Here is a 24513-nt window from a genome sequence, read left to right as displayed (position 1 = left end):
GCACTAAGAGCCGTGTGCAAATTTTCAAGCTAAAGTGGAAGCTCAAGCCTCTGACGCATCTCCTCAGTCAGAAGACAAGGCATCTATGCCCACACTTGCTCTCTGCATGAATCCCGATGCTCTGACTGAGGCTCTATAGACAGTAACTCATGGTAAAAGTCAGTAGCAACTACACGCATGTCCTCTGGCTCAGAGGCAACTCACCCGTCGGGCCTCCTCAACTGATTGACCTTGGCATGCGTATGCCAAGGTCCCACTACCTCAAAGAAAGCACCAGTCACTCTGTCACCCACCTGTGTCCACTGAGATGCCTGTCGATGGAAAGAAAACTCATGGCACCGCTCCTCTGTGCTAACAAGCTCTTGGCGAGCCTGCTATAATTGCTCCTCCAACCAAGGACTGTCTGGATGCTACTCCTACATCCTCTGCAAGGAAGCAACGCCCCATCAGAGACGCTGATCCTCCTCTCTCGCTGCAGCCAGGCGAGCCAGAGACTCCTGAAGAAAGAATCGACTAAGCTGAGCTAGTCCTGAGGCCACTTTGTCAGCAGGAGAATCCTGCATTTCTAAGCTCTCTATCCACAGAGCCTCCACTCTCTCACTGAGTGTAGAGTCCAGCAAGACCCTCTCAGGGATGCGAAGCATTGTGCTCCCCCTCCTTTGCCTATCTGTCACTGTGAGGATCACTGGTGCGTGGTCTGAGAAGGAAGTCCCGCCAGAATGACAACTGTCCCACCCAAGTCACAGAAGTGGTCACTAGTGTAGAAGCGATCTATCCGCGATAGATTCACTCCTCCCACTCTGCGGTCTGAACGAGAGAAGGCCAAGCTGTAATGGGGCCTCACAAAGCTAGAGTGCTGCCACACATCCGAAACCCTCAGAGTCATACAAAACCTCTCCCAAGCTGCAAGCTCAACTCCATGCACAATAGCATGGCTACCACCAATCTTGTCAGAGGGGTCCTCCAACATGTTGAAATCACCCCCTATGCACCACTGCTCTGCCTGCGGCAGAGCCTCAACAATCTGTGACCAAAACTCTGCTCGGGCACTCGCCACATTGGGCGCATAGATGTTTAGGAAACCAACAAGGCAACCCTGAACCTGCATAGTGATCCACTGAGCCCTGCCTGGCAGAATAATCCCTCTGCCCACAATGGCCTACTACAAAGAATCCGCAATAGTCATACATACCCCACCCTGGATGCCTCCAGGTCCGGAAGCAGCTGACCAAAAAGTATCATATCGTCCACGCAAAAGCTGACCACAACGTCTAATGTGGCTCTCGCACAGATGATGCTCCTGTAGCATAAGGAGGTCAATCCCTCCTCCCACAAGGCATCACTGAAGCTCCTGACACAGTCGGCCCCTCTGATGTTGAAACTGGGGCCCACCTAATCCCTGTACGTTCCATGAGACGATCCTCATGGGGAGCGAGAGAGAACAGATGTTGTCGCAGCAGCTAAACTGTCTTCGAGGCAGGCTTGGATGGGGAGTAATCCGCATCCGAGCGTCCTTTAGATAGGCGTGACTGCAAAGAGTGCCTGGCCCAAGCCCAAGTAGACCGAGCCGTGCGTAAAGCAACCTCCTCTGTCCAGGAGTCCTCATGAATGTGTACATAGCATGGCGGGCACTGCGTATCAGCGAGGAAGTGAACCACAATGTGTCTACATCCTATTGCATCTGGAGGTGTCATAGCAAACTTGGCTAACGGCCACAGAGTTTGAAGCATGTTTGTAACTCCTAGGTCTCCCATGTGGTGAGAGAACTCTAGGGCCTGTGTCTGTAGCCACTCCAACACTGAGTCGAGTCCACTCAGTCTGGTCCTTGCCGCAAAGGGGAAAAGAGAAGCCAACCGCTAAGTCCAAGGCCTCTATCCCCCTAGCTGCAAGGAACAAAACATGAACCTTGAAGTAGGCTGCCTCAAGGTCTGGTGAGGAGTCGCTGAGAAAGCATGTAAAGTCGTAGGGAAAGAAGTCTCATCGGTGCCGAATGTCGAAGCTCGTTAGACCATGAGGGACTGCTGCAAAGGGAGACGTCTGTACCAGAAGAGGGGGTCGCAAGAAAGGCTGTCCCTCTGTCGCCAAGCGACTCGTAGCAAAGGTGCTGCCAAGAGATTTCCTAGCAGCCGAGGATGGCCCTGCCCCCTGGGTCTCGACTATGGGATTGGAGCGGGAGGGGGGGTGCAGGAGCAGGGGGAGGGGTGGAGAAGAGGGGCGAGGGGGATCAGCAAAGGTAGGGGGGCAAGGAGGAGATGCGGAGGGAACAGGAGGCGGGGGGGGGGGCCCTGAAGAGGAGGGAGGGAACTCGGGAGGAGGGGGTGCTGTCGAGGGTGAAGCTGGGTGGAGGCTGGAGCAGGGACCTCATCCTGCTAAAGAGGACCGAATCGGTTCCCCATGGGAACCCACTACTGCTGGGCAGGCGCCTGAGGACCACTCTGAGTGCCACGCTGTCGCTGAGGCCCCTGCCATCGTCGATAACGAACCTGCTGCCATCTCTCCTCCGCTGGGACCCCAGGCTCGGAGGGTGGCTCTGCCTGTGTGCTCTGTGTCTCTGCCTGCTGCTGTTGGCCAGCCCTTGAAGGCTAGGGCTGGGCCTGTTGTGTAGGTCGGGGCCTCCTCTGTGGATAGGCCTTCGCAAGATGGCCAATCTGTCGACAAATGAAGCACTAATTCAGGAGGCACGAATACTCCACGCTTTGTCTAAACCAATCCCCACTCACCCGAGGAAGTAGAATGACGTTCGGGAGAGTGTGGGTGTTCCTAACCACAATGCGAACTGAGGGAATGCCGGCCGCCTTGGCAGCTACTGAGGCTGCCGTGTGCGAGGTGTCTCCAGGACAGTCCCAATCATTGAGCCTATCCTGGACAAAAGTGGTAGGTACTCCCTCCACAAACCAGGAAAGCAGATGGAGATAGGAAGGTCTGCCTCCTCTACAAGAACATCTGAAGCAGGGTCAAAACCATGTCTCCACTGTCGAAAGTGGGCTCGTACTGCTTGGATGGTCAAGGGGCTCATGGAAATGACCTGGGACGCCATCTCCGAGGTCTCAAACTCGATCTGATAGTAGCCTTGACCGAGGAATTGAACGTCCAAGATCTTGCCCACCTCTGCAAGAAGGCGGGCCTGGAGAAGATCACGCAGCTCTCCTCTGCTAGGTCTGGTACTGAGAATCTTGCAGATGACGGAAGTCGCCTCTGCAGGCGGTCCACCTCTGCGGCTAGGCTCACTTGCTCTGTCGGTGAGAGAGCAAGTCGAATGGTGGGCTCAGCGGGGTCGGGCGAGGGGGCTTCCATGGAGTCCCTCTGTGGCGGAGCATGAGCCTACATTTGTGTCTGCTGCTGTGAAGAAAGCGGAGGAGCGTCGACGAATGAGGGAGATCCTGCTGGACCGAGCACGTCGAGGGTTCCGGCGAGACCCATCAAGCAGGAAAGAGAAGTCAATGGAGTGTAGACGAATGCTGGTGGTCGAGGCATAGGGCAGGCAGGCGGCGGGTTGGGTAGCGGTGGGCGGGACGGGTGGGTAGCGGGCTATGGGCAGCGGATGGGAGGATGCAGCGGGTAGGTGTAGCGGGCAAGGGGCAGCAGAAGGGCAGCGAGTGGAGTGGCGGGCTAGTGGGGTTGCGGGAGAGCTGCGGGCAGCTATAGCGCGCAGGGGACGGCTGAGGGCTGAACGCAGGAGGAGGAGGGGATGAAGCTACGCGAGGACGGGGGCAGGGGGCAGCGATGGCGAGAGCAGGGGGGTACGGAAAGCAGCAGCGAGCCAGATCTAGCAGCCAACTTTGGGCATTGTTTTTCCCCTTTGCATCACTTTTGTCCTTGCTTTCCATGGGCTTGGCATTTCTTCTAGCCCATGATGTGCGAAGCAACCATAGTGTGGTGGATTACTTCAGTGATAGAACTAGGACGTTGAGAGTTGACATACTCGGGCATTCGCACAGAATTGTTGCTTTTGCTCAGCGAAGTCTATCTTTTGAAAGACAGTAGCCTTGAGATGTAAATCCCAAAACTTGTCCACATAATTGTGAATAGACTCATTGAAGAGCAGCTTCAAACTCCACCATTCGGTAAGCACTTTGTCCTTTGTATCGCTTGCAAGGAATTGCTTCATGATGGAAACTCATAGAGTTTTCCATGTCTTTGGGGCTTCGCCGTTGCCACGAAGGCTAGCCCATCATGACGAGCAGATTTCTAGAAGTGAATAGCTACATGGCGTAGCTTGGAGGACTCCGTGAAGCCCTCATCTCCAAAAGGCGCATCAAATTGCTGGATGAAGGCCAATACCTTGTAGGTAGCACCAAAGGTGCTATCATAGGTGAGAAAAGAGATACTCTTTCCTCCTTTGAACTTCTTGAGCTTTTGGGACCTTCGCCATGCAGGGTAAGATTTCCGATGTCCTCTCCTCTTGTATTCTCTAGGAGAATGGCTGTTGCTTTCGTCGGAAGAGGAGGAAGGTGAAGAAGAAGGAGAAGATGATGACCTCTTTCTTGCCTTTTTCTTCCTTTGTTTCCTCTATTCCCTTTCGGAGTGACGAGTAGGACTGTGGGTTGACCGTTTCCTCTTGGGAGGAGTTGGAGACCGTCTAGGCCGTCGTCTTCGTGGAGCCACATCTTCAGAGGAACTTAGAGATTCACTTCTTTCTTGTTCTTTGGATTCCTCCTCTATTATGGGAGAGAGTCTTCTTTTGGAAGTCTCATCAAGAGACCTCCTAAGCTCTCTCTCCTCTTGGAGAGGAAGAGAAATCCCATAAGCACGAAGTTGTTGGGTAACTTCGGCTTGCAAAATAGGGTTGCCCATAGCTAACAAGATAATTAAGAAACATGGGGGCATCATCATTAGCACCTTCATGTGCAAAATCAAAGTTATCAATGTTCATTCTACTCTCTTGGTTATTGTCAGCCATGCGACTAGTTTGCGCTATGGTACCCTCAAAAACCTTAGTCCCTACTCTTCTTTACCTTTGAAAATTAGTTCTCAAGCAACCACACCCGTGGTTTAGACACTGTTGATTGCAAAGACTAGTGGAGAGGGTCTAACATTGCTCGATTGATTATGGTTCCTATTGAGCTTGCTCGTAGCTCAATAATGGTTAAGCCAAAGGCAAGCCGCGAGAGACTCCATTATTAAGACTATAGTTCCCAACGATGTACCTCAAACTAAGTCCTTCTCAACCAAGATAATAAATCCCTGTCCCACTTACCCTTGTAGCGGAGATAACGTGTCGTGTTCCCTATAGTGGGTGCTCCTCAGTGCAATGTGCGTGAGATCTCACTCCACAGAATGCAAACACAGATGACAATGAACAACAAAGCAACAACAGTACGACTCAATAGAACCTCAACATGAACAGTATGAACATCGACAAACTCAGAGAAACCGGTGTCGAGGCTCAACTGTGCAAGGATGGTGCAGACGTGTTGTATACTACTCAAGATGATAGACTCTAGATGGCTGACCACACAAAAGTAGATGATCCGATAAAACCCAAACAACTACGGATATATACAACCATAAAGACCCACCAACGGCTCACAAATATCTAATCCAGCTAAGACTATCTCAAAATTGTGGTCGTGGTAGTCTGGCCCCGCGCCCGCTAGACCACCACCCGTATGCCAGCCACGTGTCACAACCCAGAAAAAAGTCTGTCCAGTGTGGACTCAGCCCAACTGCAACTAACTGTCTGTCCAGTGGCTGCAATACTATAGCCCTGCTACAGGTTGCCCGCCACAAAACCACTCACCGTCTTGGTGAGGGTAACACTATGTTGTGAAGAGAACCGAGAAATCATTATATGTACAAAAGAAGACTGAGCAAAGCATATCGATCCTGTCACCCGAGAGAGAGAGAGTCGTTGCCACTACTGCTGAAGTATCCGCCTCTGGGGGAGGATCCATGAAATCGATGGTGGGAGGCTGTTGCTGCTGAGCTTTGTTGCTCTGGCCGAGAAATGGCTCCCGGTGACCAGAGCTGCCATCTTCTGCGCAGCTGATAGACACACCTGGCTTGCAGTGTACTCAGGGCGTCGACTAACACAGCCATGTCGGTGTGCACCAGCGAGGCCGTCGCAAGGAATGCTCTGTGTCTGTGTATTTGGTAGGGAAGCCGATGGCTGAAGCTCCTAAGGATAATAGGTAAAGAGGCTGGTCGTATCCGACAGAAGTGTGTGTAGAGGATCCCATGAAATGGACAGAGCTACAGCTACCTTGCTGTACATACCCAACGAGAGTCTGTACTTGTATCCCCTGCCCTGGGCATTTGACTCCTAATCAAGGGATTGTGGGTTCGGGTCCCACCGGACGTGCCAAAAAGGAGAGCACCTGTAGCAATGATAATGTATAGTGCCCTCTATAGTGGGTGCTCCTCAGTGCCATGTGCGTGAGATCTCACTCCACAGAATGCAAACACAGATGACAATGAACAACAGAGAAACAACAATTCGACTCAGCAGAACCTGAACATGAACAGCATGAACATCGACAAACTCAAAGAAACTAATACAGACTCTGGCATGGCAGCACACTCAGCTCCAACCCAGATCTCATAGATACAGTGGGGGTGTCGAGACTCAACTGTGCAGGGATGGTGCAGACGTGCTTTGTACCACTCAAGATGATAGACTCTAGACGATTCACCACACAAAAGTAGATGATCTGATAAAACCCAAACAGCTACAGATATATACAACCATAAAGAGCCACCAACGGCTCACAAATATCTAATCCAGCTAAGACTATTTCAAAACTGTGATCGTGGTAGTCTGGCCCCATGCCCGCTAGACCACCACCTGTATGCCAGCCACGTGTCACAACCCAGACAAAAGTCCATCCAGTGTGGACTCATCCCAACTGCAACTAACTGTCTGTCCAGTGCCTGTGATACCATAGCCCTGCTACAACCCTATTGCAATGAACAGGTCCAACCGTTCATGAACAAGTTAAGGACCTCTCTTCTTAAGCAAGAAAAGAGAAACCAATAGCTCTGATACCAATGTAATGGAAATGACCTATGAACTTTGAGAATAACGGAATTAAGAGAATTAGAGTGAGCATTTTTGTGAGACTACTTTGAGAACATTGAGGGTGAACTTAATTAGCGGTAGCAATACTTAATTAACTTGGCATGAACATACTTTTGCAAGAGAGAGAATTAGAGAACATGACAATAGTTGAGGACCGGATTTATGTGGAGCTTGTCTCCCCTCCAATAGGCTTTTGTATTATAGATTCTCCCATCAAGAGAGACTTGGTACAATACAATCTTTGTGTTCCTTGTGACCTAGGTGATGTAATGAAGATGGGAAACTTCATGCATCACAAGCATAACATAATCCTTTGTAAAAAGCATTAACCATCCCTAGCCTTAGTCCCAAGGCCTCAAACGCCTTCAAAGGTGGAGAGAGCTAGAGTGGAATGAGGGCAGGGAAGAGGAAGAAGAAGCATTCATATGAGAAAGAAATAGTTCCTCACTTATCATCACTCTTCTTTCTTAGCATAGCATAATAGCATAGTAATGAAGATGAAGAAGATGGAAAGCTTAAGCATTGAGCCAAGAGTGTTGGTGTAGGCTCTCAACTTCTCAACAAGCTTGGAGAAGGAGATGGAGCTCTTGCATTTCGCACTTCACACAATGAGAGTGTGTGTGTGTGTGTGTGTGTGGGAGAGCATACCCCCCAAGCTAGCCCCTAGCTTCCTTGGTCGACCCCCCCTTGTAGCTCATGCTGGAAGATGATTGGACCCCTACAAGCCTAGCCAATTACATGTAGGGTGCATATCAAGCAACCATGCTAGCCTTGGGACAAGTGCCCCCCTTTCCCCTTTGAGAGAGAGAAGTTGATAAATGCATAATCAATTAAATAAATTAGCTACATTATCATTGGACCCCTTGAGAGGCCAACCAATAAACTTTAGGCACACCATGAGGGCAACATGAAGAGGAACTTGACAAGTGTCCTAGTTACTTCTTTAGACAATGCTTGACTTGTGTGAGGGTGTGTGTGTCCTCTCTCTAGCTCCTACAATGAGAACTTGTCCCCCCTTGAGTAGGGATCATGTTGATTTTTGGAAACACCTTGAACCCTTCAAGCTTGGAGAAGGTTGTCACTTCAAGCTCAACTCTATCAAGCCTAGAGAAGGTTCCCACACCAAGCACCTTAGTCATCAAGCATGACAGGCACCTCAAGCACCTTAGCAAGCACCTCAAGCTTGGGCCGAGTTTCCACCTCAAGCACAACCCTAGCTTGCCTAAGGCCAAAGGACTTTTTCACACTAACTTTTGGAGGTCTTTTATGAAGCTAATCCTAAGGTCTTTAAGCTCCATTAGGTAGCATTGCTCTTTGACAGACCATCTCTCATTTGGACCCTTTTACCTTGGCCCCGTGTTGAGATAGATCCATAAGCACATGTCTATATCCTAACCCTTGTTCTCGTTTATTCTCCCACATTAAATGATCAGTTTAATATGAGAAAATCATTTGGGTTGGTTAGATATTATATTTTATGACATTCGACTTGTTGAAGTCATATATTTCAAATCAATAGACTCATTGGGAAAAGTACTTGCCCTTCGTGGAGTTTCCGCCGTTTCTAAGAACTAAAGATAAGATTTTTGAAGCAGATCAACACATTCGAGATCTGGACACTGCGTTTGCCAAGGTGCATGAAGCTCTTGAGAAGTCCCAAGCACGGCATAAGAAGGCAGTAGCCAAGCATCGACGCGACTTGTAAGCTGAATGATAATGATTGGGCACTCTTGTGGTTTAAAAAGGCACACCTAAGGAAACGAAAGGGAAAGGAGGGGCTTTTTCCAATGAGTATGCAATACTATCGCCCTTTCCAGATTCAAGAAAAGATACATTCAAGTTGCCAGATACTTGGAAGATTCACAATGCATTTCGTGTGATTGTTGAAACCTTTCAAAGGTGAGGTACCAATGGAAAGGGAGCCTAAGGAGCAACCTGAAGTGGAAGAGACCGAGGAGATTCTCGTTCTAGAACAAATACTAGCTCACAAGGAAAGGAGAGTTAAAGGTAAAGTGATACAAAAATTCTTAGTTAGGTTCAAGAACTATCCGATATTGGATGCGAAGTGGATGGAGGAGGACATAGCACATACTCCTCAGATACTGGAACTTTACCTTGAGGCTTTCGGTCTAGCCTCGACTATTCTGAGATTTTCGGAGATCAGCGGTTGAATCTAGTGCAGTTGGGACTGCATAAGAGGGGAGTTACTCCACTCCTTTGTCATAGATTACCTATTTGGAATAAAGTCACCGATTTTCCTTGTGATTTCAGGGATATTGATGTGGCTGACATTATTTTTCTATATGAGTTTATGAAAGAAGTACTTCAAAATGGGAATTCCTAACATGAATCTGCTATACGTGCTCTCTCATGTGAGTAGTATTTATGTGCATGTCTCGAAGAAGAAATGACTGCAACATTTCGGTCTTGTTCTGTGGAGAGATGGGATGGGGATGATAGTAACAAGGTTTAGTCAATCAAGACATCTGCAAGAGATCAGTGACAGATCTGGATGTGATTGCTAAATACGTTACAATAGATCATGATTCTCATCCAAGATCTCGACGGGGTAGTAATGTGAATGTGATTTGAATGTTCACTGACTGTCGTCTTTGTGCAAGTGTTGGATATGTGTTGTCTAGTGCATCAGTACTTAGAGTCAGTGTCTATTAAACTAGTTTGTGGCTTATGTCGGTTTTGTAGGCGTAATCGAGGGTGATTACAATTCTTTCAAGAGGGAGGTATGTCACAAAGTGATGACGTAGCATGTCCAACTTATAAGTGTTCCAAATTATGGGTCCCGTCCGATGGGGCCAAAGGAACACTAGAATTTTGAAAGGACATCAAATTGCTGAGGTGGCACAATGTACGGATTTCCATAAATGGCGGTTGACTATTGAGGTGGCATAGCGTACGGATTTCCACGTTCTGCGGCGCAATTTGCGGGCAAAGCTGGCTGCTTTGGTACAAGCTGCTTTTAGAACTTGCTGCTTTTCATGTAATGCTTTTGGGCCAGGAGCCTTTAAAAGTATTGCCAGGGCTTCTCTCCCTCAGATTGTCTTGGGAGCACTAGGGAGGAGAGGACCCTCGGACATCGTACTTTGCCAAGCATTAATAAAAAGGAAATACTAAAAGAGGCGCTAGACATTGGGGCCAATCTCTCTGGGCGTGAAACTTCGCTGTGCCGTGTCGTCTCTCTCAATTGTGTTTAAGATTATTAGGTTGTTTTCAGTTTCGCTAATGTATGATGCATCAGATTCTCGACTTGGGGTGTCCAAGTCTGTTACACAATTCCCTGAGCGTCGAACTCTCTTTGAGACCCTACGTCCAGATGCTTCCCCAGACTGGCCCTCTGGGCACTTATAAACAAGACAAGGATTGCCCAAAAGTAGAGCCCGAGAAGCTTTGGTCCAAAAGCACTTGGCACTAAAAGCATTCGCTCTCAAAATTATGTGCCAAAACCTTTCAAAAGCAGCCAGCGCAATTGGTGGAAATTCGTACATCCTGCCATGTCAACATGTAAGTGTAAAGTACAAAAATATGAGTCAACCCTTGTGCTCTGTCTTTTTTGGGTTTTAAGCCCATTGACTTGTTATCAATAAGTTGGTCACGTTAGGTTTTTAAAACCCTAACCCCTTTAGGCCCCAGGGCCACACCTTTAGGTTCTTCTAGGTTAGAGTTTTCAACTCTAACCCTTTCTCCTGTCGGCCAGTTCTTCAAGTCGGTCATACCACTTCATAAACTTGTGACAGCGACCAAGTCTATGCCTTGGTATGTGGTCTATATTCAATCATTAGATCAGGATACACCATCTAGTAGTGTCCATGTTGTAGCTGGCCCAAGTTAGACCAAAACCAAGTGTCGAGGTCGTAGAGGATAATGACCCAAATGCTCCTACAGTGGAAGCCCTTGGGATTGGTGAGCCTATGAAGGACCTTACAAGAGGAAATAAATCTCCTCTACGTTAGTTTGCCAAGACCCCAACCTTCTTTGTGTCTAACTCTCTAACCAAAGCAAAGATCACAACTGTGTCTAATGAATTACCCTTCAAAGAGCTTCCCCCTTGATGAAGGATCTAGGAGATGATAGTCTTTTGATCTATAGATGGTAGTCTTTTGATATTGACCTAGGTGACATACTTATCGCCGGGAATCGCCGGGGAAAAGTACAAGCGAGATAGATGCATTGAAATCAAAGTTGCACAAGAACTTTGATATGAAAGATCTAGGAGAAGTCAATCACTTTCTTGGTATGAGGATTGTCAAGAGATAGAAGCAAGAAAATTCTTTATTTATCTCAGACTCAGTACATTTGCAAGGTACTTCAACGTTTTAATATGGAGAGGGACAAAGTATCCAATTGCCCGTTACTTTCATATGTAAAACTTAGCCAAATTGATTGTCCTAAATCAAAGGAGGAAAAGGTTGAATGGTGAAGATTCCTTATGCATCTGCTGTTAGTAGCTTGATGTATGCCATGATTGCTACACGTTTAGACATTGCATTTGTAGTGGGATTAGTAGCAATTATGTGTCTAACCCTAGTACGAAGCATTGGGAGGTAGTGAAAAGAGTGATGAGATATTTGAGAGGTACACAGGACAAATGCTTATGCTTTGGAAACAAGGAGGCATGTGTAAAAGGATACATAGATGCTGATTATGCATGGAATAGAAGGTCGTCTAGTGCCTATGTTTTCACATTTGCTGGGGGCGCAATATAATGGAGATCTCGTTTGCAAGATTGCATTGCTCAATCAAACATTGAGGCAAAATATGTGGCCGCCTTTGAAGCTTGTGAAAGAAGCTATTTGGCTTGCTTGTCTAGTGGGAGATTTGGGCGTTAATGCTTGGATTCCGATATTGCAATGTGGCAGTCAAAGTGCTATTCAACTAGCATGAAATCCTATGTTTCATGCGAAGACAAAGCACATTAAGATCAAGTATCATTTCATTCGGGAGATGCTTTAGGACAAGTGCATCCAGCTTGTCAAGGTGCACACACATGATAACCCTGTTGTCCTTCTCACATAGGGTTACCTCCTAAGCATTTTGCATATTGTCGTGACTTGATGGGCATTGGGTAGAGCCATTATACTCTACTTACCCTTTTCTTCGCTTATTGGCACATTGGCCTTTAAGTGGTATGTTGTTGGGGATAAAGGCCATTAGGCCATACCCATCACAGACTAACCACTCACTAATCCTAATCTTATTCTTTGTTATTGATAATATAGAATGATAAGGAGCTCACACATTATGTGAGAAGAAGCTCTACCAAAAACCTCTCTCTCTCTCTCTCTCTCTCTCTCTCTCTCTCTTTTCTCGAAACCCTAATCTCTCAGCCCTTGCATCCCTTCTGCATTGCGCACTCATCAACGAATCTTCTCGATTCCTGGGTTCATCTTTCGCCTCTTTCACATAGCCACCCTCGTCACATTATGCTCCTCCTTTCAATGGTTTTCCAGACTATCAGCTACCAGCACCCTCTGCCTCTAACATTGTCTCCCCTCCACCTGCTGCTAACCTGGCAGGAGTGCCTTGTCAAATGTATCCTGATCTAAGCTTTGGCCCCTATCCTGCTCCATATGCGTGGCCTCCATCCCCTATCCGCCCCACCATCATCATAGCATCAGTAGTTCAACGGTTATTTTTGCTGCTTTTCAATATACATATCTCCACCATTACTTGCAGACCTTAGCAGCTAGCTATACCATCATTGTGGGATGGTGAGTGGTCAGACAACCTGTAGCAGGCTATAATGTCACTGGACATTGCCACCGGTTACAATTAGCCTTGGGTTCACAGTGGGTGGTCACCTAGACAATGACACATGGCAGACCGAGAGAGTGGTGGTCGAGAGGACACCATCGCCAGTTCACCGCCACCACAGTTCAAAGATAGGCAAAGCTGTGTTGTTAGAGATATTTGTGTTGGCCGTTGGTTGCCCTTTATGTTTTGTAAAGATGCTCAATTGGTATTTGGAGATACCTATGCGTCGTATGAGTCATTTGAGTCTAGAGTCTTGTGTTTCAGTCTAGCACTTCAACACCTGCACTCTCCTTGCACAATTGGACCCTCGACACCCCCATTTTACCTGGGCTTGGAGCTGAGTGTGCTGCCAACCAGAGTCTATAATTTCTTTGAGTATAGTTGAGCTTCCATTGGGTTTGGAGTCTGTTGTTGTGTCATTCAAAGTATAGTCTTGCTTTGTTTCATATTGCTCTACAATGTTTCTCCTGTGTTTGTAGTGAGATTTCTTGCAGATTGCATTGAGGAGCACCACTGTAGAGAGCACGACATAGATTTCTTCCTACACTCTGCACAAGCTAAAACAAAGAGAAGCTTTGTCCATTTCTTGATATAAGCATCCCCTTTTTTTTAAAAAGAGACTTGCTTGGCAGAAACAAGGACCTTTCTATCGCGTGAAGTACAGCATTAGGGCAAAAAAGGATCTCACAAAACTCAAATGACAAACTAGCAATTTAAGAATCGCATTGTTCTAGGAAAAGCAGTAAGGCATGGGCAATCCAGAATCTCTAGCATGGTCCTAGCAGCTTCGCCATGCAATGTTGTTGTTTGTTGAGATCACATTTACAAATCAAGAATTGGTTTCTATTTGAGTGATCATTTAATGAAGTGTTAATAGTGACAAGGTACATTCAAGTGTGCTGATACCGAGAACCCCTGTGAGAGGAATCAATCCCAACTTTTATGGTCTTGCTGGCCCTGCTGAGAGAGTGTATACATATATCCGCACCCAGATAATCTAAGGACTTGGCCAAGTCACCTCTTATATATGATATTGGTGCAGCTTGTCCCTTGGGGACTTTCTGTTTGTATTAAAAAACAACTAGCAATGCCATCCAAGCTAATGAACATATCTAAGAAAAATTTGAGACAGTTAACTTAGCAACAAGAAAACACTTAAGAAGGCATCTTATCTATACCTGATGCTCCTCTGCAAAACAATCATCCACTAACCCCTTTCCTTTATTTTCCTTTGACTTGCTTGCTTGCACAACTTCTTGAGAAGGGTTGCTGACATTTTGTCTAACACTCTGAATACATGGCTCATTCACACCATCATTTTGTTCATTTTTTGCCGAAGTCTCATCATATATATCAACACCAAAGTCTTTTTTTTCTACTGAGGTGCTTTTATGTGCATCACATATACGATCGAGCAAGCTTGTTTCTAATGTACTTTTCTGTGAATGAATCTCATCTTCTGACTTTGTGTCATTGGTATTTGATAACATGATGGCTTGCAGAGGTTCTTTGGCATGACCTTCATCTTTCAGCAAAGAAAGTGCCAGAATTACATTCTCCAAGTATGACTCCGGGTGGGGAAGCCCTTGAAAATCTGTTTTTTCTGGTTCTCTTTCTTTGCAAAAGTCATCTATATGTTTTTTAGAGAAAATATCTTGTGGCCCTCGTGATTTGCTCTGCCTTGTCTGTGTATAGTGTGGTAAGTGTGAGCTTCCTATATGTAGAGCATCGTAAGGAGCTTGTCTTTTCACATCTAGAGTCTGCAGGATGACATAAAGTAAATAGCATGTGACATTCTTCTGAAAATAAAAATACAGTGAATGGCTTTATCATAACACTAAATGGAAACTCAAACACAGTTTATACCTACTGCAGTTTATGGTTATATGAAGCTCGTCACTAAGCCCTTCCGTGCAGTTTATTACTTTTCATGGATTCTTTAGCTCAATCAAAAGAAGAAGGAACAAGAATTTCTCTCTTGATATTCTCTCGTTGAGCAAAAAATTCTGCCTAAACCATGGGTGATCAAATCAAACTGTGCCCTCTAGCCTGAACCACGGACTAACAATTTCTTGTTTTTAGCAAAAAACTGTAATTTCTTGAGGGTAATCCAAGACAAAAGTACAAAAAAGTAGCTATTACATAGAAGTGCAGAGGATGATGTGGCAACAAGCCAAGGTGATGTGGACATCATTGCTGGCATATCAGTTCATGGTCATGGCAGCAGGTATGCCGGCTGAGCTGCTGAGCGTACAGGGCTGATGTGGCACGCTGTACAGGTGACTAGAAAGATGCAGCAGAAAAGCAGCCCTAGGGCAATGAAGGGAGAGCAGTCAACAAAGCAAGCCCAAAATGTTGAGCAAAGTGAGATTGTTGTTGGAAATCTGTTTCAGAAAATTTTCTTGAAAGGCTAAACAATCACCATACTCTCAATGAGGGATTTATGGGGCGCTTAGCTGTCGGGGCCAACTTTATGACTTCAACTCCCATAAAAGGAACCCAAGGGGTCAGTTGTAATCAACTCGACTGTGAGAGCAAAGCCTAGTGCTGTGGAGTGCACACATAACCAATGTGGCATGAAACATCTTGAGGTCTTGTCCATTTCAAGGTTTTGAGGCTTGTAAATGTTTTGTTTCAGGGCATAGAAAAACAGTGACAGGTTTTTGTAAATATTGTGCATGCGTGCGTGTGTGTTGGTGTGTGTGTGTGTGTGTGTGTGTGTGTGTGTGTGTGTGTGTGTGTGTGTGTTATGGTTTCACATTATCGTAAGGTGTTTGCTGCTCCATCTCAGCCTTCTTCGGCAGCTTGTCGAGCGCGTGAATGGTTGCTTTCTTATGTTTGTCCGATCATGTCTTCGCAGGAAGCACACTGCCTTGAGGATCCTTTCTCTGTTTCCGAATTGCATAGTGCGTTGCTTGCATTGGGCCGGTGGAGATCTCCCGGTTGGGATGGACTTACTGTGGAATTTTTCCTCACCTTTTGGGATGATCTTAAACAGCTCCTGCTGTTCATGTTAAATGTGGCATGGGAGAAACAGGATCTCCCAATTTCAAGGAAAGAGGGTTTACTTAAATTGTTGCCCAAGCAAGCGCTTTGCGAGCAGTTCTCTCATTGGCGGCCCATAACTTTGATGCCGGTGGTTTACAAGATTTTGGCTAAAATGTTGGCCCACCGCATCAAGGACCATTTGTTTACAGGACTTCATTAGGCCCAGTATGGTTTCATTCCTCGTCGTCAAATCATGGACAATTTGGCCAATGTTATGATTGGCATGGAGTATTCTAAGTATACGCAACAAAATGTGCTGGTCATGCAAGTTGATATTGAAAAGTCCTTTGACACTGTGCAATGGGACTTCATTGCTGCCACAATGAGATGTCTAGGATTTGGTCCTAAGTTGGCCAATGTTGTTTATTTCTTGTACGATGGTAGTACGTCTTCTGCGATCCTGGAAGGGGAATTGACTGAATCATGGCTGTTTGGTTGCTCGTTTAGGCAAGGTTGCCCCATTAGTGCTTTGCTGTATGCAATTGCCTCTCATCCTTTGCTAATGTATCTTGATTACTTGACCTTCTGTGTAGCGTCTTCATGGTTTGCAACTACCATCGGGTCATACCTTTATTGGGCAGGCTTATGCGGATGACTCGTTGTTTATGCCCCGCAATCAGCAGAGCGATGTTCAAGTGATTATGGAAGCTTTAGAATTGTTTGCGAGTGCGGCTGGTCTTAAAGTCAATTTTCGTAAATCAAAGCTTTTGCCACTTCGTTCTTGTGATTGGCATGCTCTATTGTGGCTAGGAGAGATTGTTCTTCCGCATGTAATCACCAGGCGTTTGGGTTATCCAATTGGATGGAATTTTACTCACACGCAGAAAGTGGATTGGGTTATGAATCGCTTGAATGTTAAATTGCATTACTGGAAGCTTTCTACTTGGCCACTACATGTTCGCCTGCGGATTGTTCAGAGTATCCTCATGGCATATGTTCAGTTCTTTTTGCCATTGTTGCATTGGCCTAGCCATTGTCTTGATTCTCTTATGTCGGCCATTTTGTCTCATTTGTGGCGAACGCATGCTCACAAAAAAGGTATGCGTCTGATGTCAATGGAAAAACTTTGTACACCAAAGCGCTTTGGTGGCCTGAATATTTTGGACCTGCGTAGGCATGTCCTTGCTAGGAAGGCTATGCTTTTGCCTACACTTACACAACAATCTCAGGCTTGGACTCTTATGTTTGCACACTTGAGTCAGTATGTGGTTACATCCTCATTTGGTCACTGACAATCATCCATTTGGGAAGCAGTATTTGGTAAGATGGATGGTCATATTCCTGGCTGCCCACTTTCCTCCACCTTGCTTTCTGCATGGAAACAGGTTATGATTCATCTATCGTGGAATGCTCGGAGGGAAGGAAATTCACTTCGTGCGGAGAGCCTTCATTGGAGCCGGGCATTTTCTCTTACTTTGGTCGATCGCTCGCGCCAGGCGTATTTTCTCTCCTGCCGTGGCATTCGAGTGGTTGAGGATGTGGTGGATGCAGCTGGTTTCACTTTCGAGTTTCCATTTTTCGCTCGTCGATTTGGATTGGGCATGCATTGTCCAAGTCCCTCGTGTACTAGTCGGCTTCAAAATCCTTATCTTTCGTGCTTAGGAAGGGTGAAACCTTCTGGCACCTTCAATAATCTCAAATGGCACCTTCCATGTCGAAGAGTGGATCGTGTTATTATAGGCAAATTTCACCAAGGGCAAAAACTTTTCCCATTGTCTTCTGATAAAAAATGTATGACTTCAATAAATCCACTACGACTAAATTTGCAATCTTAGATTTCCCATCTATCTGCGGGTGGAAAGATGACGAAAACTGCAACCGAGTGCCAATGTTCTCCCAAATAGCTTTCCAAAATAAACTCGTGAATCGGGGATCTCTGTCAGAGACTATTGTCTCAAGCATGCCATGTAATCTGAATATTTGGGCAATGAATAGTCTCACTAAATGATCTGGCTTCACTGTTTTCTTCACTGGAATGAAATGAGCTTGCTTGCTAAATCTGTCAATCACAATCCAGATACCATCGTGCCCACTCTGTGTCTTCGGGAGATCAAAAATGAAATCCATAGCAATACTTTCCCAGGGGCGGGTGGGAATGGGTAAAGGCTGTAACAATCCCTGTGCTTTATGCCTGTCAAACTTGACCTTCTGGCATACCAAGCAACTGCGTACAAAATCGTCCATATCCTTCTTGAGTCTCGGCCAAAAGAAGTAACGCTCCACACCTTTCAAGGTGGTATCAATCCACAGTGACCCGTAAATGGTGGACAGTGGCATTCGGTTAGAACCTTTTCCCTCAACGGCTGTGTAACGCACAACATCGTTTTCTTCATAAAGTAGCCATCCCGTATGGAATATCCTGCTACTATCTCCCCATTCTGCATTCGACTGAATATATCAAAAAAATATGGATCTGTGGCGTACCGATTGACCATGTCCTCGAAGCTTCTATGGTGAATCGCGGAAATAGCCAAGACTAACGTTAGGCTTCCGGGACAAAGCATGTGCCACCAAGTTCTTCTGTCTTTGTACATGGACAATCTGGAAGTGAAACTGTGACAAGATGTTAGCCCACCGCATCTGCTTTTCCGAAAGCTGCTTCTGTGACAAGAAGTAGCGTAAACTTTGATAATCAGTGAAGACCGTAAAATCAGCTCCGAGTAGGTAATGTCGCCACTGAGTAAGAGCATGGATAACCGCCAAAAGCTCTCTCATAAATCTGTGCTGTCAATTCCGGCCTTGAAAACAATCGGCTCTCATAGGCAATGACATGGTCTTCTTGCATTAAGACCGCATCCAAACTACGACCACAAGCATCACAATATACTTTGAATGACTTTAACAAATCCGGCAAAGTCAAAACTGGTCCCGTAGTCAATTTTTCTTTCAAAGTGTGAAAGGTAGTCACCTTTGTGGGTCCCCACGAGAAAGGGACTCTTTTTTGTGTCAATATATGCAAAGGGGAAGCAACCTCTGCAAATTTTCTAATGAACCGCCGGTAGTAAGAACATAAGCCCAAAAAGCTTCGTACTTCATAAACATTCTTCAAATCGGGCCAATCATGTATAGTCTCAATCTTGGCCGGGTCCATTTGTACTCCTGTTGCTGAGACGATGTGTCCCAGAAAGTGTATCTCTGGCAAGAAAAATTCACTCTTCTTGGAATTGATGACCAACTTGTAAACTTGCAATGCCTGAAAGATCCGTAGCAGATGATGTCTATGTTTTGCCTCATACTTGGAGAAGACTGTAATGTCATCAAAGAAAGTGCCATCCTATCCATCATTCGGTTAAAAGTCGCTCGAGCATTGGTAAGGCCAAAAGGCATCACCAAAAATTCATATAAACCGAAGTTCGTTCGAAAAGCTGTCTTGTAGACATCTCCCGGCACGATTCGGATCTGATGATATCCGCTTTTCAAATCGATCCTGCTGAAACAAGAGGATCCTTGTAATCTGTCAAGAATATCATCAATCCTCGGAATCGGAAATCTGTTCTTGATGGTGATTTTATTGAGGCTCTATAATCAATGCACATTCTCCAAGATCCGTCTTTCTTTAAAACCAACAACACCGGAGAGCAGTAGGGTGAAGTACTCGGCTGGAGTATGATCCTCAGGACGAGATGGTGGCAACTCGCCTGGTAGGCCCTCAGAAAAGCAATCGGCATGAGTGTGGAGAAAATCTTGGCGTTCTTTATCAAGTTCAGACATATTCATTATGTGTTCATCATTTAACTCTTTCAAATAGATCGAGTAAACAAGCAGACTGGATTTCATTAATTTGGAAACGGCCGAAGCCGATACAACAGGGACAAACTCGCCCTTCAATTTCACATCAAGTACAATTTTTCGGCCCTTTTCATTTGTCAATGTCTCTTTCTTTGCTTGATAGTCGACCACGACGTTGTTCTTATGGTACCAAGGGACTCCAAGGAGGACATCACAACCTTCCAAGGACATTATGTAAAAGTCCTCGTACCCCAAATACCCCTGACAATGCAACCAAAGTTTGCCAATGACAGGTGTAATGGCTATGTCCCGTCCTGGTGCCGCTAGAACTGCCTCTACCTTGTGGTCCCATCCGATCGGGTGTGATCTCGAGCCGCGCCGCCAATTTAGGTGAAATGAAGTTGGCCTTGGCTCCTCCATCAAAGAAAATCAGGGCTTCTTGATCTTTCACTTTGCCCCAAGCTCGGCAAAGTTCTGTACTTTCATCAATCGTGCTTGGGTCAGTACCCATGCAATCTGGAACCAGTCCTACTTTCATCTTGCCTTTTCTGCCACGTTCCTCAACTGCTCTCGAACTCTCTAGCTTGTCTTCGTTCTGTTCTTGCTGTGCCTTTTAGGGGCACTTCGCGGAGACGTGCCCATGTTTCTCGCATCCAAAACACTTCTCGTCTTTGATGTAGTTGACCCTCACTCAAAGAGTGAGTCGAGGTCGTGAATCATTGTCTTTCTTTTCTTGGGAACTCTTTCTCTTCTACTTTCATTATTAGAATTCTATTGGGTTCTTTGAGTCAAGATCTCATCGGTGGGGTAAGTCAAATTGCCCGAATGTATCGCAAAACCCCGTTTTGCATGACCCATCAATTCTTGAATAGGATTCGAATTTTGTTCCAAGCAGTAGTCTCGGATCTTAGTAAGAAGTCCGCAGCAAAACAGCTCAATCTATTCCTTAAAAGAGACCTTCTTAAATGAAGAGGCTGGTAGAAAAGAGCTCCAAAATCCCTCGCAATAAGCATCCAGAGAATCTCCCTTGGTCATCTGAAGATGATTCCAAACAGTTCATATATCTCATTTGTACTCCCGAGTAAGCCAAGAAGAAATAAAAAGCCTTTTGAATTTCAACCATTTAACTGGAGCTTCCTTTCTTAGTAGAAGGGTGGACCACCATGTTCGGGCATTTCCCTTGAAGAAAGATGTAGCCCTCCTAACCTTGGAGTGCTTTGAGTAATGCCCTCCAGAGAAAGCTATGTCAAACTGTTGTATGAAGGCCAAAGCCCTCGGAGCATCTCGGAATTAAGAAAAAGAGTCAAACTTAATCGACTGTCCACCTTCTTTGAATTCTCTTACTTTCTTGCTTTTATCTTCGAGGAAGTCATATTGGTTGGCTTTATAGAAATGCTTCTTCTTTGCATAAAACATGTGATCGTCGGAGTCCAACTATTTGAGGATGACTCCTCTATAGAATTGTCAGAAACTGGGCGAAATTTAGGCTTCTTTGCCTTCTTCTTGTCCTTTCTGAAGCTTTGCTTTTTGCTTCGCTTTTTACCTTTTTTGTCTTCTTTGCTCGAGTCATAAGAGCTAGAAGAACTATCAGAAGAAGAAGAAGAAGGCGAACAACAACTTGGTAGTCCTTCAAATCGTACATGCTTCTTTTGATTTCTCGCCGATGCAAAAGAAGATTGACGACCCAAATAACCCGGGAATTCAATCCCTTTCTTGTGCTTTTCCTCATGCTTTTTGGATTTGTTGTTTGCGTCCAAAAGCCGGCTAATTTGTGTCTGAACCACCTCTTGTAATTCTTGCTTGATAAACATCCTCGGAGAAGGAGGTTTCTTGATTGCCGGTTTAATGGGTGGCTTTGTGGCCTTCTGCCACTGAGTGTGTACTTCTGCGAGGGATTGCTGAGACAAAAATTTTACAAATTTTGAATCCTTCGCAATTTTAATCATCTGCTTTGTTGCCTCGTCAACTAATTGTCGATGTTCCATCTCTTCAATCTCGGACTGAGTAGGCCGAGGTGGGCCGCACTCTTCCTCTGATTGCTCATGAGAATCTTCTTCGTGATCTCCTCCTGCATTCGCAAATGCAAAAGAAGTCGACTGATTTTTGTTGGAATCCATAAGTGCCGCAAGAAAAGGATCGGATTTCCCGGTAGAAGAGAAATTTGATGTGCTCTGATACCACTGTAACAAACTTGGACACCCCAAGTCGAGATTCTACCGCGACACAATAGAGATTCACTTCAAAATAGTTCACAAAATTGACACGGCACGGCCTAGTTCCGTGCCTAGAGGTATTGGCCCCAAAGACTGGCGTCCCTTTCGGTATTTCTTTTTGTATTAATCTGAGTTCAAAGTTCAAGAGAGCGGGTAGGTGCTCACTCTCAGACTCTGCGTCCAGATGCTCTGAAAAGAGAAGCCGTGCCCACTAATTTATACGTACAAGGGATGCCCAAAGCAGTGCCCCAAAATCTTTTAAAATCAAAAGCTTCTCAACTCTAAAAGCTTCTCAGCTCAAAAGCTGTTATCCCCAAAAATCTTGGCACGAAAAATTACCAGCGTAATTTTGGACAGCTACCACGAGGGAGGGCCCTCAGAGCTGTGTGCAGCTCCTCAAGATGAAGTGGCATCTCTAGCCTCTGGCGCATCTCCTCTGTCACAAGACATGGCATCTGTGCCCAAACCTGCTCCCTGCATACATCCTGCCGCTCTGATTGAGGCTCAGCCGACAGTAACTCATGGTAAAAGTCAGTAGCGACTGCACGCATATCCTCGGGCTCACAAGCAACTGACCCATCGGGCCTCCTCAACTGACTGACCTTGGCTTGCGATTGCCGAGGCCCCACTGTGTCAAAAAAAGCACCAGTCACTCTGTCACCCACCTGAGTCCATTGAGATGCCTGTCGGTGGAAGGCAAACTCATGACGCCTCTCCTATGTGCTAGCAAGCTCCTGTCGAGCCTGCTGTAACTACTCCTCCAACCATGGACTGTCTGGATGATCCTCTTGCATCCTCTCCAGTGAAGCAATGCTCCGTCTGAGACGCTGCTCCGCCTCTCTCGCTGCAGCCCGGCGAGCCAGAGACTCCTGAAGAAAAAAGTGGCTAAGCTAAGCTAGGCGTGAGGCCACTCTGTCTGCAGGTGAATCCTGTCTGTCCATACCCTCTGTCCAGAGAGCCTCTACCCTCTCTCTGAGTGCCGAGTCCAACAAGACCCTCTCTGGGATGCGGAGCATCGTGCTCCCACTCCTCTGCCTGTCTGCCACTGTGAGGATCACTGGTGCATGGTCCGAGAAGGAAGTCCCTGCCAGGATGCCCACTGAACCCCCCAAGTCACTGAAGTGGTCACTAGTGTAGAAGCGATCTATCCGCGATAGATTCACTCCTCCCACTCTGCGGTCCGATCTAGAGAAGGCAAGACTATCTGGGGGCCTCACAAAACCTGAGTGCTGCCATGTATTCGAGACCCTCAAAGTCATACAAAACCTCTCCCAAGCTGCCAACTCAACTCCATGCACAGTAGCGTGGCTGCCACCAATCCTGTCAGAAGGGTCCTCCAATATGTTGAAGTCCCCTCCTATACACCAATGATCGGCCTGCGGCAAAGACTCAACAATCTGTGACCAAAACTCTGCACGAGCACTCGCCACATTGGGCGCATAGATGTTCAGGAAGCCCACAAGGCCACCCTGAACCTGCATAGTAATCCACTGAGCCCTTCCTGGCACAATAATCCCTCTGCCTACAATGGCCTGCTACAATGAGTCCGCAATAGTCATATATACCCCTCCCTGGATGCCTCCAGGTCCAAAAGCAGCTGACCAGAAGGTATCATACCGTCTACGCAAAATCTGACCACAACGCCGAATGTGGCTCTCACACAGATGGTGCTCCTGAAGCATAAAAAGATCAATCTCTCCTCCCACAAGGAAACGTTGAAGCTCCTGACGCAATCGGCCCCGCTGTCGCTGAAAATGCGGCCCACCTAGTCCGTGCACGTTCCATGAGACGATCCTCATGGGGAGCGAGAGAGAACAGATGCTGCCGCAGCAGCAAGACGGGCTATCTTCGAGGCAGGCTTGGATGGGGAGTAATCCGCATCCGAGCGTCCTCTAGATAGGCGTGACTACAGTGAGTGCCTAGCCCAAGCCCAAGCAGAGCGAGCCATACGTACCGCAACCTCCTCTATCCAGGAGTCCTCATGAATGTATACATAGCAAGGCAAACACTGCGTATCAGCAAAGAAGTACACCACAATGTGCCTACATCGTGCCGAGTCTGGGGGTGTCACCGCAAACTTGGCCAATGGCCACAAAGTCTGCAGCATATTTGTAACTCCAAGTTCTCCCATGTGGTGAGAGAACTCTAAGACCTGTGTATGCAACCATCCCACCACTGAGTCAAGGGACCACTCTGACTCGGTCCTACCACAGAGGGGGAAGGAGAAACCAACTGCTGAGTCCAGGGCCTCTGTCCCCCTAGCGGCGAGGAACAAAACATGGACCCTGAAACAGGCTGCCTCATGGTTTGCTGCGGAGTCGCCGAGAAAACAAGTGAACCCGTAGTCGAAGAAGTCCCAGCGGCGTTTGATGTCAATGCTCGTCAGCCCATGAGGGATGGCTGCAAGGGAGGTCTGAATCTGCAGAGGGGGCCGCAAGAAGGGCTGACCCTCTCGCGCTAGGCGACTCGTGGCAAAGGCACTGCCAAGAGATCTCCTAGCCGCCGGAGAGGGACCAGTCGCTTGAGCCGACTGAGGAACTGGAGCAGGAGGAGGAGAGGGAGCTGGGGAGAGTGGAGGAGAAGAGGGGCGGGATGGGGCGACAGAGGTAGAGGGGCGGGGTGGAGAGGCGACGGGAGCAGAAGGCGGGGAGGATGAGGCAAAGGGAGGGAACTCTGGGAGGGGAGCGACTGTCGAGGGAGAAGCGGAGGTGGAGGCTGGCGTAGGGATCTCCTCCT

General features: G+C 46.8%; 1 protein-coding gene across 1 annotated transcript in view; it reads right to left on the bottom strand.

Annotated features, from left to right (window-relative positions):
* The window catches only part of LOC147446654 (uncharacterized), a 95883-nt gene that overhangs the window by 56785 nt on the left and 14585 nt on the right, over window positions 1-24513 (bottom strand). Inside the window, exon 2 of the mRNA XM_086525844.1 lies at window positions 13966-14547. Coding sequence (XP_086381970.1) covers window positions 13966-14547 — 582 coding nt within the window. The remainder of the gene's footprint in view (window positions 1-13965; window positions 14548-24513) is intronic.

Source organism: Adiantum capillus-veneris, chromosome 12 (assembly GCF_014529385.1).
Source record: "Adiantum capillus-veneris isolate H3 chromosome 12, ASM1452938v2, whole genome shotgun sequence".
NCBI lineage: Eukaryota > Viridiplantae > Streptophyta > Polypodiopsida > Polypodiales > Pteridaceae > Adiantum > Adiantum capillus-veneris.
The sequence above is the reverse complement of the archived record's forward strand: the minus strand, read 5'-3'. Positions and strand labels throughout refer to the sequence as shown.